The sequence below is a fragment of the Pocillopora verrucosa genome, chromosome 9 (genome assembly GCF_036669915.1).
Source record: "Pocillopora verrucosa isolate sample1 chromosome 9, ASM3666991v2, whole genome shotgun sequence".
Taxonomy (NCBI): Eukaryota; Metazoa; Cnidaria; class Anthozoa; order Scleractinia; family Pocilloporidae; genus Pocillopora; species Pocillopora verrucosa.
The window spans coordinates 16,606,822-16,622,201 of NC_089320.1; the positions used below are offsets into that span (position 1 = coordinate 16,606,822).

The 15,380-nt window shown below is 37.5% G+C and overlaps 2 protein-coding genes across 3 annotated transcripts; both read left to right on the top strand.

The window, feature by feature from the left end:
- The first annotated feature begins 1,702 nt into the window (after positions 1 to 1,702).
- Positions 1,703 to 2,191, top strand: LOC136283519 (uncharacterized). Its single transcript, XM_066172491.1, has one exon. It carries the CDS (start codon positions 1,703 to 1,705, stop codon positions 2,189 to 2,191), a length of 489 nt encoding a protein of 162 aa, XP_066028588.1.
- Positions 2,192 to 2,814: 623 nt separating this feature from the next.
- LOC131779881 (spermine synthase-like) lies at positions 2,815 to 9,567 on the top strand. 2 transcript variants are annotated; one of them, XM_059096483.2, is made up of 11 exons: positions 2,815 to 2,908; positions 3,971 to 4,157; positions 4,813 to 4,909; positions 5,454 to 5,596; positions 5,805 to 5,896; positions 6,319 to 6,473; positions 6,620 to 6,709; positions 7,250 to 7,361; positions 8,068 to 8,147; positions 8,225 to 8,343; positions 9,015 to 9,567. In XM_059096483.2, exons 2-11 carry the CDS (start codon positions 3,988 to 3,990, stop codon positions 9,049 to 9,051), a joined length of 1,095 nt encoding a protein of 364 aa, XP_058952466.2. In that variant the 5' UTR covers positions 2,815 to 2,908; positions 3,971 to 3,987; the 3' UTR covers positions 9,052 to 9,567. The 2 variants fall into 2 exon arrangements, with proteins under 2 accessions (XP_058952466.2, XP_066028755.1); XM_066172658.1 differs by having other exon boundaries at positions 2,834 to 2,908; positions 3,944 to 4,157.
- The last annotated feature ends 5,813 nt before the right edge of the window (positions 9,568 to 15,380 follow it).

Consider the following 15,380-nt stretch of genomic DNA (forward strand, 5'->3'; position numbering starts at 1 on the left):
ATATTTTAATATCGGGGAAAAACGATCAAGAGCATTTAATTCATCTGAATGAAGTTTTAGCGAGGTTAGAACGCGCTGGCTTGAGGTTAAACCTTAGCAAATGCAAATTCATTCAGCCAGCCGTTGAATATCCAGGTTATTGAATAGATACACAAGGAATACATGCGATCGAGAAAAAAGTCGAAGCCATAAGAGAGGCTCCCGCACCCGTAAATCAGCATCAGTTGAGGTCATTCCTCGGAATGATCAATTATTATTCAAAATCCATCAGTAACTATTCGACTATCACCCATCCGTTAAACGAGTTACTGAAAGACGGAGTCGAATGGAAATGGTCCACAGAACAGGAAAAGTTGTTCAATTAACTCAAAGACAAATTGTCCAGCGCGCTCGTTTTAACACGTTTTAACGAGAAATTAGCGTTAAAACTCGACACAGACACCTTACACTATGGCATCGGCGTAGTAATCTCGCACATATTACCGTCCGGAAAAGAGAAACCGATTGCCTATGCTTCGCGTACGTTATCCAAAAGCGAGCGCAATTACGCGCAGATCGAAAAGGAAGCACTCAGCATTATTTTCGGAGTGAAGAAGTTTCACCAATATTTGTACGGAAGAAAATTTCTTTTAGTTACAGACCACAAACCGTTAACCACATTGAAGGACCGAAGAGCGGTATTCCAACTCTGGCAGCTGCACGATTACAAAGATGGGTATTACTGCTCGCCGCACACCAGTATGATACCGAGCATCGTTCGAACGCCGATTGTTTATCCCGCTTGCCGATACACAGCGACAAAGCAAACGAAGAAGTCGATGAGGTCAGAATCATCAACTTATTGCAAATCGAGTCTTTTCCAATGAATGTCGATCGAGTTCGCAGAGCGACATGAATCAATCCGGTTTTGTCAAGAGTACTACAGTACGTGATGACAGGTTGGCCAGATAAGCAAATTACACTGTATTTTAGCAAGCGTCTCGAAATTACAGTCGAAGATGGCTGTTTATTGTGGGGAATTTGAGTAATAATTCCCAGCCAGCTTCGCGAGCGTGTGCTATATGAATTACACACTGGGCACCCAGGTATTGTCCGTATGAAGTCACTTGCGCGACTTCACGTTTGGTGGCCTAATCTTGACCGAGATATAGCCACGATTGTACGGAAATGCGACAACTGTCAGAAGTCACGTAACAAGCCCCAACCGGCACCCTTACACCCGTGGGATTGGCCCAAAATGCCGTGGCAGAGAGTGCACATCGATTTTGCAGGCCCATTTATGGGTAAAATGTTTCTAATTGTCGTCGATAGCCACTCAGAATGGTTTGAAGTAGAGATAATGCCCAGCATCACTTGTGAAGCGACAATCGCAAAGCTTCGCGATATGTTTTCTCGGTATGGCATTTTACAACAACTCGTGAGTGATAATGGCTCACAGTTCACTTCGGAAGAATTCTGTAAATTTATGAAAGCAAACGGAATCAAGCACGCACTTGTTGCTCCGTATCACCCTCGATCCAACGGCTAGGCAGAGCGTTTTGTTCAAACGTTCAAGGAATTTTTTAAGGCGGAGGGGAGCGACTCGATTATGCAAAGTTTAGCGCGATTTCTTTTCAGTTACCGAACGACACCAAATAGTACTACAGGCCAAACACCAGCCGAGTTGTTCCTAAATCGTCGATTAGGAACGAGGTTAGATTTAATGCGTCCTGACCTCGGTCGGAAAGTATTTGACCGGCAGACGGATCAGAAAGCCAGATACGATAAGATCAGTAAAGGAAGAGAATTCACCCTTGGTGAAGAAGTTCTGGTGCAAAACTTCCGTGGTGAGCCGAAGTGGCTTGATGGCACCGTTACGGAGCAGACCGGTCCCGTCTCCTATAAAGTTTTAGTCGGAGAACAACTTTGGAAGCGCCATGTTGACCAAATGCACCAAAAGCATTTAAGCAACAAAGATAGTAAACCAGAAATCAGTGTAACACATTCAAACGATACCACTGATATCCAACCGGTAACGCCTCTGCAAGCGGAAACCGCGGAAAAAGCCACGCTAAAACCAAATGAAACCAAAGGTAGCGAAAATGACAACGATGAAGGTACGCACGCAGCCGCGACAGCGCAACCTCAACCTCAAATACGCTATCCAATTCGACAGCGTAAAGCACCGCAGCGTTTAGGATTTAATACATAATGATTAGTGTAACTGATTACCAAGCCTTTGAAATAAGTGTGGGGGAATGTAGTGTTTGTTCCTATTTGGATAAATACCTTAGCTCTTATATAATCTTTATTCTATTGGTTAGCACACTTTTGACCGCAGTCACGTGATTATGCTCACGGATCATTGTGTGTGATTAAATTCATGACATTCTAATAGAGCAGTCGTGTAGAGCACTTGGTCTGTGCACGCTTTACTCTCTAGTAGTATATAACGAACCCTGATACACAACACGAGGAAAAAACAACAACAAAAGCGGAATGGGTAGTTTTTCGTACCTTTTAAGCAACAGCCTTCAACATATGCAATCGATTTAAAGTTTTTCTCAGAACGTTGTTTTTCATAAATAAAACATACCTTTATTAACACATTGGCCTTTCGATCATCCAAATGAATTTTCAGTAAAGGAAGTTGTTCATCCTACAGTACGTGTCTAAGAAGTTAAGATAGAACATAGGCCCGAAAATGTGGTAGAATATCGATTTTTGTCGGTATAAGAAAACTATATCCGTAGGCTGTGTTCCAGAGTGAAAAACGGTATGGACCATTCCGGTAATTCCAAACGATCGTAACCTCGTTCCCAGGAGTGGAGAGGACCCTGGAAGCGAAGCTATAATGGACAATTTGCTGGTCGACTAAACACCATCATTTTTCCTCGAAGAATAAGACTCGAACTCAAGCGTTAGAAAGGTAAGTCATTTGTGTTGCAAGCTTGCATTGATGATGTTTACAAAATTCCCATCGTCCACAGAATCAGGCGTAAAATGCACGGAAAGCGCGTGGGTTAACTCTTAGATAATTTAGCCAGCTGCTCCCGAGCGCCTGAGGTGTTTATCGATAAATTATCGCATGATACGAGGTTTTTTATTTAAACTTACGATTATTTCAGTACGGACTGAAAACTCTGTTGGAATGTTAGCAAGTGATTTTATTAGCTCAGAGGACATCTTGAGTGACGGGCATTAGCAATTAGTCGCGGCCAGTTTCATTTAACAAAGTACACCTACTTATGCTCACCTTAACTGATTTATTCAGCCGTCATATACTTGCCGTAAATTGTATCAGAAAATTACTGATCTGAGGTAATGTAGTTCACAGAAAGACCACAGGCGGCCCAAGCTCACGTCTCGAGAAAAAGCCAATGATTGATTATAATAACAAGTGATTTGACTCGAAAAAACTTTAGAAGGTCAGTTCAAGACCGCGTTGTGTGACTCGGTGTTAAGTAACGAGGGAACTGTTGAAAATTTGAATACGTTATAAGGAATAGTATGGGGAACGAAATGTGGTCGATTTACAACAATAAATATTTCGAGATATGAACATTTTACGCGTGAAATCAATAAAACTTGCTCACATCCTGTGTCCGTCGTAGTTTCTAGCGATTTCTGCCGTTTTAAGCTTGCTTTACCATCGCTGTTATTCATAACATATTCATTTTTCGAAATATTTATCGTTGTAAATCGAATATATTTTTTTCCCCATACTATTCCTTATAATGTGCACCAGACAAATTTATTTTATTTTGGCTTGTAGTGTGCTCCTCCCCTGTATTGTATATCTAATTATATGGTATGCTGTGCAGTGAAGTAATTCATAAGAATTATTTTAATATAATGGTATAATAGGATTATTGAAAAGACTTGTGTGTGCTAATGTTAGGCTGTTCAAACTGGTAGCCAAGTAACAGAATGGGATTTTCATGGTAACTATATCTGATCTTAGGAATTTGGTCCGGTTGTCTTCTTGCAGTTTATCCTAGCGCTGAGATGTCAGTGAATCATACATTACTTGACTTTCGTGTGACACCAGATCCATCTGGAAACTGGATGGTATCAGTAAGTGAGAAAATGGGAAAAATTATTGAAGAATCTTTTAAAATTGAAAAGCCAGAGTTTAGCAGCCCTACCACCATGCTATTTGCTGGTCAAAAGGGAATGTAAGTGCATTGTTTATTTTAAAACTATTGTTCATTTTGAAACTATTGTTCAATTTTTCATAATTTATACAGTCTCCACTGCTATATGAATAGAAAAGAATTACTCAATTTAAAGATGGCAATGATTCAAAGAAATTGTTGGTGAAAAGAGAACATTAATGATTAGCATTATTATTTAGCAGGCTCTGTTAGAGTGCGAGATGAAGCAGACCCTATGATCTTGATTGGCCTTCTGAGTGGGAATAATAGGCTTGTCCACTTTGCACTTGCTGATGAAATCACTCGCAGCTGGCATTTTAATCATCAAATAAATCCTTCAGTGAATAACTTTTTTAGTCAAGACGGCCTCAATATTTTTAGTCTTTTATGGTCACTGAGAACTTGTTCTCTGTCTAGCTATAATGACCTCATGGTTGGTCAATATTGAGAATAAATAAATCCTTCAGTGAATAACTTTTTCAGTCAAGATGGCCTCAATGTTTTTAGTCTTTTATGGTCACAGAGAACTTGTTCTCTGTCTAGCTATAATGATGTCATTGTTGATCATATCGAGAATATCAACTGTATGACTTTCTGATGGGTACCATGAAACTCCAGTATTTGTTGGGAACTAGAAATGATTACTAATCAAGGTGAAGTTTTGCTGTTTTCACAGTCAGTGTACAGTACAGCTCTTTCCTGATGGTCTTGTCACCCTAGATGTTGTGCAATACATCAATAATATTTCCAGTGAGCAGATCCTTAAAAGAAGTGTGAGTGCTTTGCATCAGTTTTTATTACATATAGAATGGATTCTAAATATACTGGATTAACCCCTTAACTCCCAAGATCTGTTTGTTAATTCTCTCCTCTAGCTGCTACAAATTTTTTTGTAAATAAGTTACAAAAATTTGGTGTCAGATCGAGATAACAACATACTTCTACCTGATAAGTTTGAGTATTCTCTTGACCTGTTTGCTGGATAATGTTTAGATATTATAGGGGGAAGCTACATGATAATCACTTTTGGGAGTTAAAGGGTTAACATGTCAAAGTTTTATGGGAATGTAAAAATAAACAAAGAATAACCATAACTATGAGCAATACAAAAAAAAAATTCTTGTGTTTTGTTGTAATCAATAATTATTATTGTAATTATGATTTTAAAAGATAATTTAATATTTCTAAATGAGTACCTTTAAGAAAAAGGATATAAAAACTGCAATAATTTGTTACAAATAACCACACCAAATACTGTGCTGTCCCTTCTCAAGCTTGGATATGTTTGGTTTCAAATCATGTATTTTCATTTTCTAGGACTACATTGATCTCCGCGATAAAGTAGATGAGGCATTGTCTTGTTCAAAGGCACATTTCATCCCTACCATTCATAGAGGAAGAGAAATTTTGCGTTACCATGATACATCAGATGGAAGAATGAAGGAATATGACTTTGACAAGTATGCGAATAGCAGATTCTTGATTGATGAATATGTATTTTGAATGAGTGTCATTAATTAGTGTATCAGATTTCCTGTCAATTTTAGTTGAAAGGCATATCAGTGGGAGATTTTTCTGCCCACTAAAGTATTATTGCATCTTTACATTCAAATAGAAAACTTAAGGATAAGTTAGAAAAACAACCATTGTTTGTGATTTGTGTCCTAGGGAAGTGTTTAAGCAAAAGTCTGATTACCAAGATGTATGGATTGCTCATTCCTCACGCTATGGAAATATGTTGTTTTTAGATCTGGAAGAGAGTAAGTTACTAATTTATTGCTTAAATTAATTTTTATCTCAAGTCCTGTACACAAAAATAAGCACTAATTTATATAATTTTGAGAGTAGTGGCCTTTGGAAATAAAAAAGTTGCAGTTGTCTCTTGGGTCAATAAAGGTGTTGAACCAGGGTTTTGTTGCATATGATACTCATTAAAAAGAGTAAATTGAACATTAACAAGATAAAACAAGATGGAACTGTTGTGTTTCTCTACTTGAAATGAAATCACATACCCTATATAACCAAATATTTCCATTTGTGCCCAAAACTTTTCAGTCTGTTTTTTAACTCCCACTTAATTGTACAACCATTATCAGCCACAGAGAGATTTTACATAAATTAACTGCATTGTATTATTTTGCAAACTAAATTATTACTTTCCTTCATTTCTTATACCCCTCAGTGTTAGCTGAAAGTGACATTGATTACACAAAAGCATTGTTAGGGAATGGTAGAGAGAGCTACAAAGACAAAGATGTCCTCATTCTAGGAGGAGGAGATGGTGGAGTTTTAAATGAGCTTCTTAAGGAGTCTCCAAAGTTTGTCACTATGGTTGAAATATCCTTTGTACGTAGTAATTCAGTTTTGAGAGAAACAAAAATTCTAGACTTAATAGTGGATGCCAGTTTACCAAGCTAATATAACATGTGGATCCACTCAAATATGTTTCAAGCATTATTTTGTTGTTACTTAACAATTAAAACATAGACAAAGTTGTTATTGATGCATCAATTAATCATTTACGTGGAATTTGTGGCAGCTCAATGGATTCATACAAAGGACATAATTTTGAGGTAGCTGTGAGTAATGTTTGGTTAGTCTTGCTTGCAGCCCTTTTTTGGATGTCATTTATTTATTTATTTCAAATTTTTATTTTATGTAATGCTGCCCCAAAGTATCAAGCCTTTTTTTTCCTTTGTCTTTTTTTGAGGGTTGAAGGAGGGACCTTTTGTTATATACAAACAATAACGAACATAGAACATACTACTTACACAACTGTTTATATATATATTTTTTCAAAACTCATATTTGCATTTTCCTGACTAAAATAAAAGGTAAAAGGTTTAACTTTAAACCAAATCAAGGTTGCTCATCTGGGGACTGATAAAAGTTTCCAAGTGTATCTACTTTGATTTTTAACAATCATAATTTTCAGCTACCAGTTTAGAAAGGGTCTACCCTTGCTTATTCATCTAGTAAAGTTGGTGACCACATGGTGCTCACTTACCCACCACTATGTTCCCTGGGAGTGGCATTCCAGCTTTTTTATTGTGTTTTAAGTTGTGGTTTAAGTCCCCTAAATCTGTTTTACTGGTTGTTGTGTTCTGTTACAGATTCGAATTGATGACTGTGTCAAGGCAATGAAGGAATATGTGAAAAGTGGAAAGACTTTTGATTATGTTATTAATGACCTTACAGATATACCAGTATCTGTCTCCTTGCATCGTAAGCTTTACTTATACACTATGTTAACTCTTTAACTCCCAGATCAAATTTGTAATTCTCCTTACTGTCAACCATACAATTCTTATAATGTTAGTTCAGAGAATTTAGTATTAGATCAACCCAATTATCCCCAAATTGATATTTTCTTTATTCTCATCACTCATCTGGTTGATACTGTATTGATATTGTAAGGAGAAATTCTGTCTTTGTCAGTCCTGGGAGTTAAAGGGTTACCTAAATTACTGGAAAGTCTACTTCTAGTTCTCTGAACAAGTTTAAAGTTTCTGGCCGGTATCATATTTGTGTTATTATATATGGGTAAAGATGGTAACTGTAAGCTAAAGCGAGTAACTATTTTGTTTGGATTCATGAAGGTCTGCACTAACTTTAGGGTTGTCTTTCTCACACCTTATTTCTTAGATATGTCTAGTGTTTTCTGTAGATTTTGTCGACAAGGAATCCTTAATTATGATTTGAAGACAATAGGGCCTTTAATACGGGGAAAATAATCGACGGCTTACACAAGCCGCAACTTGCACAAGACGCGACTGGACCATTTATACGATATTTAACCCGCGAGGTGTTCGTATTTATAAATGGTTCGCATGTTAGTTTTGATACAGTCTCGTTTGATAGATACACTGCCAACATTTCATCGGTCAATGGCCCAGAGTTTCATTTGCTTTTTTTGTTATTTATTTTATAGATTCTCACTGGGATTTTGTGCGCGAAATTTTGAATCTGACACTGCAAGTGCTCAAACCCGAGGGAAAATTCTTCGCCCAGGTAAAGATACTTAAACATTGTAATCTTGATTGTGTGGTCGTTTGATCATAATTTGAGCCATCTTTTGTTTATTTTAGGGTACAAATGGTGCAACATGCAAGAAGCAAATAGAGCAGTATGAACAGCAGTTGATGAATCTCTGTTATCCAGTTGAGTTTAGGAGAGAATTTGCGTTCGTTCCTTCATTTGAAGAAAGGTATCCTTTGCTATGGTCCTAATCCCAACAAATAGATTTTCTCACTTTCAACATCCGTTGCTTCGTATCTACTCTCACCTCGGGGTTTTTTTTATTAGATTTTGATCAGATTTAAGAGAATCTGACTGCTTTTTAAAAGATGAGGCCGCTAAATGGCATCACAATACCACCACAATAAATCCAGAAAATTTACAAGTATAAGGAAAAGTCTGTGCACTGATTCGGTGTGACCAGTTTAGATAAACACAGGGTCATCAAGATGCTTTGGGAGTCTCATTTCCGATCCTTTAGGAGGTGGTTACACAGAAGTGCGGCTAGTAAATTCGTTTCTAGTCTCTTCGAGTACCTTTTGAAAATTCTCCGGTTGGCTTTTCAGTGACCTAACTTTTAAGGTAGGACTTGATGATGAGCCGTCCATTTAAAAATTCCGCGCATGTTGAAATATTAGCTTACGTCGTTCCTCACTTGTTTTGTAGTTAACGTGTTGTGGTGTATCGTTTGTGTGTTTCTAATTGTTTTTCGACCTCTCAAGGACTCCCTTTTCTAACAGGGGGGGGGGGGGGAAGAGAATTGTCCATAAATCTCATGAAATGTATGGTTTAGTTAAGTTTGATCTGTCTGCTAATTGAGAGACCTCTTCCCTTTTCCGTTTATCCTTGACCTTTTGCCAGCTGGACTTTCTACGAAGTGTGGAGGAAGCGGACATGACAAATGAGTTTTAATCTACGAAGTCCATCGTGCAAATCCAAAAAATAATCAATGAAAAAAGTTGTGGCTAGCGTGCCCTGCAAAACTCTGGGAGTAAGGTTCGCGAAAAGAATTCCGCGCGGCGCGCAAGCTAACTTTTTTTTCGCTGATTCTTTTGGAGTTGCGCCTTTTACCTCGCAGAAAGGAGGGACTTCCCGAAGTCTAATCCACGTGTACCCACACAGACAAACCGACCATAAATGATTTAAAAATTCATCCTTTTCATACGCTACAGAAATCGTTGTTTTGTGTGATTTTTGTTCGTATTTGCTCCTTTTGTGCACAAATCATTCAGTCAACAATGAGCTCTTACTTGCTGTTGAAGACACACTATACGTAACAATAGAATTTCATCACAACTGGGAATAAGGAAAGCCTGAAAACAATAGCGTGACGTATACTGTGTAATGCAATGGCAGTTATGGGTGTGACATTTATAGGTGTGAAAGGTATTAATATTAAAGACTGCCAAACTTACTTTGTCAGCTTGCTTGTTGGAGGTTTTCTTTTCTAGAATCTTTCAGTGTTACATTAAGCACCTATTGTTTGAGCAACTCTGAAATGAAGGTCGAAAGCAAGCCAGGATTGTAATGGTTCAGGTTTGCTTCGAGTCCGGTAAAATCGCTTTGTCCTTAGCCAATCAGATGCAAATCTAAAACAATCACGACTTGTTTTTTCACGTTTATCCTCGCCTCGGGCAGTTTGTTTGTATTTACTTAGAGTCCTCATCGGCTTCCTTTAGTATTTTCTCAAGTTGTGATTGGCCAGTTTGCGCTCAACCAGCCGGTCGTTTTCCTGCGCACGAGTTTTTTTTTGTTCCTTATCTTTTCTTCGTGGAGACAGCATAGATTTGTGTTCTCGTTGGCTGTTTACATATTTCTTATTTTTCTTTGGTTGTGGCACTAAAATCCCAAAATACAATCGCAAATTGAACTAAAATGTCAGCTTGTGTCGATTCCGTTTCAAAATCCTTATCGCAAAATGCTCTGTTGCTTTCCCTAAGTTACCTCCCGAATATGTTCGTCTATTCACGAACGCATTCTCATATTGAGTTCCTGCATATTGTTCATTAATAAGGAAATGGTGTAATTAAACATTAAGGTCATGACAATTATAGAAATGTTTGCAAACTAAAGAAGACTGTTAAACAAATTCTACTTGTCAACATCATAGGAAATATTTAGGGAACAGTGTAGAGAATATGCACACCGATGTTAGGTTGTATAAAGGGTGAAGAAACCATCGATGGAGGTAAATCCATTTTTTCAAAATGTGACTGACACCAGTATCAGTGTCCTCTCTGTTTATATCAGTCAGGGTTCAAAGAAATTTATAAATATAAACAGGAAAGAGATATAAATATCACCCTTGAAATTTTAGTCTTAACTGAACACGACTGTAACCTAGTGAACAAAGCAATTGACCGTAAATGTTATGTATAGATCTGTTACTTCTACTATTCATGATTTTCTTGGCTGTTCGGCTGTTCGGCTGTGCGTCATCAAAGATCGTTTTCGAAACTTGAGCAAATATAGCAGTGAGTATTTTAATTCATAGAACTAAATATAGGATGCTATTAGGGAAATTTTCAGTGCCACGATATCTTGTCTGGGAACTGGTATGATCATTTTGCTACAAAACAATCGTCCCTTCTCTTGACCTGGACTCACTGTAGAAATTGTTTTGATAATCACTGCATGGTTTGATTTTTCTGTTTGACTTCAGAAGTCTTCTTTGTGGAAACAAACTACCGGTCGGCTGCCCACCAACGATTGGTATTCATTGTTTTATAAACAATAAATTGATTTAATTTTGTTTTCCTTCTACTAAACGTTCAAGACATATATCAGTTTAGTAATGTAGATTTACGAGGTCGCTAGTCTGAGATCTAATGAAAGATAGGCACATTGCGTGCAATAGACAGAAATGGTGAAATTGAAGAGGCAAACAAAGCGGATATGAACTACATTTGGAGTGGTACTGAATCCATGGCAAGCACAGTAAAGTCTGGCGATTATAGATCGATAACGATAAAATTAAATTCGGTTTAATGACCACAGTATGGCAATAGCATTGATAACATAACTCCATCTTTGATACCTCTTCTATACTTCACCAATATAGATACCCAGAAATTCATTCAGACATCCGCTCGCCACGTGATTTTAATGTGCATGGTGAAACACGCCCACCGAACTCAGCTTGCAATTTCCTCGAAGTAGCTGTCATTAAACATGCCCTTCCCGTGATTTTCACGTTGTGAAGTTGATTATGAAATTTTTGGGTGAGTCGTCTTTTAGATCAATGGTCGCTGAAAATTCGTGCTTTCCGCCTAATGGCTTAATATCTATAAGTGTTTGATTTGCAGCTCGCAATAAACTGGGACGATATCCTATCTCCAGCTCAAACGATATAGTTTATTTTGGATTCTTGACTGATGTTGAATTCATTTCACATTGCAAAGATTCTTTATCAATGTTTGTATCTCTTGAAACACTATTGAACTAAATTTAGACACTGTTTTTTTTTTATGTGATCCACCCAGTTATCCAAGTATATTCAGACTCTAAAACAATATTCTATATTTACTATCATTTCTTTACCTGCTGCGATATGACCTTCGAAATCACTGAAAATAGATTTTTTAATTCGTCGATACAAGCTACCCTACCAGCCATATTGGTCAAAGTATATGTTGTACATTAATTTATTTTGATTCAAGCGAACTTCTTTGATTATGACTGGCTCACGGGAAAATATGCAGCTAAAACTTGCCTACAGAGAAATTTGAGTTCGAGGATAGCACAGAAGCGAAGACAGCAAGGAACCTAATAGACGCTTTTATGAACAAACAGCGAACAGCCACCGGAAGAACAATGTAACTAATTTAGGTGCGCTTTGACATCAACAGCAAAGCTACTCCACCCGGGTTTCCTTCCCTCCCCTTCCCACCTCCTTCAAATAAGACAAGGAAAAAGAAAGAAAGAAATTCGTTGCTTCAAATTTCTGGTAGAGGATCAATCAAAGGCGATTTATTTTGTAATGATGCCATTCAGTACACCATCGCTTCGTAAGCAGTTGTGCAAGCCTAACAATTGCGCTACCGAGCGAATGAACACGAGCCATTATGGTAAAGGCAAGCTGTATATAGTGAAAGTTCCACAATTTAAAATATCAGATAACCGATATTTTCTTTGTATCTCGCTCAAAAATTACGCCGCGTCTAAGAGCGTGGACTTAAAACCAAGTCATTTTAATCAATATAAGCCACAAGCAGACCACCCTGTGAGCGTGGTGACATTTAGGACTTACTATAGATATATGTAAAGAAATGTATGGCGTTCATAAATAGAGCACTCAATAATACTGATTTTCGACCCAATGCGATCTAAAAGTCTCAACCAAGTCAAAATAATTGTTGACGCACCAAAGTGTAGTGATTGTCTGCCTCCTTGGGCTTTTCTACTGAGTAACTCTCAATCGTTGGAATTTCGATCATTTAAAGATTTAAAACAAATTCTTTAGTTATTGATCACCACGAAATTCCTTATATTTCAATGGTGTTTCTTACCGATCAACACACCCCCAAGGTGGTTCGCCTGTAGCCAACCAAAGGGCTCAAAATGATCTAACAACCTCGTCGTTCTTAGAGTTAACGTTTTACATAATTTTCTTTTCTTTTCTTTTTTTTTTCAATTCCTCGCCAAGTCTCTTTAAGAAATAACCTAATCCCAGATAGGCTGCATTAATGTTTAAGGCGGGAAAAAGGAAGCGATGAGTGGTCGGCACATGATTGAGTACGCTATCAGTGATTCAGCGGTGATGCCGGAAATGACAGATAAAGGTTTCCTTCCGCAACTGTCGCGATATGAAAAGCGGAAGATCGTGTCAGCCCTGAGTCATGATTGCGACGGATCAAGAAGATAACGTGAGAGGAACAGGAAACAAAGAAGTCAGCTTTCCATTGGTTGACTTAGGTTTGGATGATTCAGATACTGATCAAGCTCGATTATCTTTCTCATATGTGCCAATGAAATTTCAACATAGCGAGATTTTGTCTTCGTTAATACTGATTGATATTATTATTGTGGCGGGCGGAAGCTATTTCTATCATGAACCCAGGCAAGAATTTATTTTCCGAAGAAAAAAATATAACACGTAGACATAGCTGTAGAGATATTTCAGAGTCCTACAATAGTGTAGAAATTTATTTTTGTCGTATTTCAGCTTTTGAACAATTCTCCTCCTTTCACCAACCCCACCCCGTCAGAAAATTTTACTGTCCTTTTCCGGTTACTCTCTAAGAAAATACTACAGGAACCAAAATTCTTTGGCAAAAAGAAGAGAGAAAAAAAAAAGTAATGATATTTCACTTTTACATTGAAAACAGTCGAAAGTTTGGCTCAGTTTACGGTCTCAACTCCTTACACCTTTACATCAGTTGCCATATTCTCCATACAATAATCCATACATTTCCAAGGGTGCTGACAAGGGGAATTCGTTTAAAAATCAGGAGCTTCATTAGTTGGTGACCATTTCCTTTATTCTCGTGACCTTAATAAGTGATTTACACGAATTTTGATGCAAGTCATTCGAAGGGGTCCTTTCACCCATTCGTGTTGATGAAACAATCAAGAAAATAAAGTTTGGAAATGGGGAAGTCATTGCTGACATTATCAAATGTTGTTCCTGACTTGATGCATGGTTAACCATCTTTAGTCTATAAGTGCATTATGTTGTTTTTAGACATTTAAGAATTAAAATAATTATCTTGATAATCTCGGAAAAGGGCGCACGGGAAGGGCATGACATATTTCAAGTTGTTTACGAAAAAAAATCGTTGAAGTGCATCCATTGAAACAATGACTAAGAAACGTTTTAGACTGATGTTTTGTCTAAAACGAAAACAAAATATTCTTTTGAGGGCGTTGGGAGAATTTCAGGAGAAGTTTCCATTTTTGGTTGTAAAAACGATTTCAGCATTCATAAGAGCAAACGACTTGTTCTTGTTTACGGAAGTGAGAAAGTGATTAAGGTAACCACTAAAGCCTAAATGGCCACTGATGTGCACCCTTTAACCAAAGGGTGAATGGCTTTGTGAGAATTTAATACGATAATTCAGTGTTCCGCCATGTACCAAACTAAAAAGTTAGAAAACTCTAAGCTTCCTCTTTTCAAATTTCGCTGTAATTCCGATCGTTTGTCCATTTGTTCTGTAGGCAAAGTGAAGACTGGTGCCTTTACAGCTCGTTGATAAAAAGAAAAAAAGCGTGAATGAAGCAGGCGGATCAGTCCAATGTTTTCCGCTTTGGTGTTACCTCTAAAGAAAGCTACTGAATACCGAAATAAAGAAAACAGATTGCCATTTTGGGAATCCGTTCAGATCGAACCAAAACGGGTTGCCTAGTTTCCGCGTGACTAAAATAAATCCGCTGCGGATCAACTTGTAATTCTGAGGTTTGGAAGAGTCTTAAAATTGTTGACATTTCTTTAAGGCATAATTCGTGGCGTTTTACTCATTTGTTTCCATAAAAATACAAAGTTTTTAGCTCCATTACATTATTGTGATCATATATATACGTTTCTGTGGTCAAGCAAAACTACTCATACATAAGACGCGTGCTTTAGATCAGGCGTCATCGACAAATTTTTCTGTAACCATAGCAGAAGCTCTTCCTGCCGAAAAAAAGGATGATTGTAAGACTCTTAGCATTCTCTCCCAGCACCAGAAATAGAAACGACCAATTTAAGGATAAAGGTGTTATTTGCAATGATCGTCATGTTTAGAGAACCATAATTAAACCTTTAATTCCTTTACTAAGTTCCTCCTCTGCATTATCAATACATGATCTACCGAAAAGACGACGAGAATATCAGTCCATCAGTTAGAATGTGTTATTTTTATATAACCATGTATTTTATTGGCTTTTTTGTGAGGAAATATTTAAGGTTGAATTTGCTAACCAGATCTTAGGGGTTTATTAAGGATTAAATTAGTCCTACACCTAAAAAGGTGGTTGGGTATTTTTGGTAATCCGCGAAACTGGATTTTCTCTTTCTATTTCTAGAGACGTTCATTTTAATTTTGAAGTTTATGTAAGAAAGGCAACAGAGTTATCATGAAAGGTCCAGTTGGAACAACTTCTCGTCCCATCAGGTCTAGAAACAGATCGGCGGAAAAGTTCGGTTCTCTGTTATAGTTTTTTGATGCGTCATTCAAGAGTAGGCTATGAATAGTTCTGTGTAAAATCTTGTTATGACTTGAAACTCCTTAAATGCAATCAAGTGAA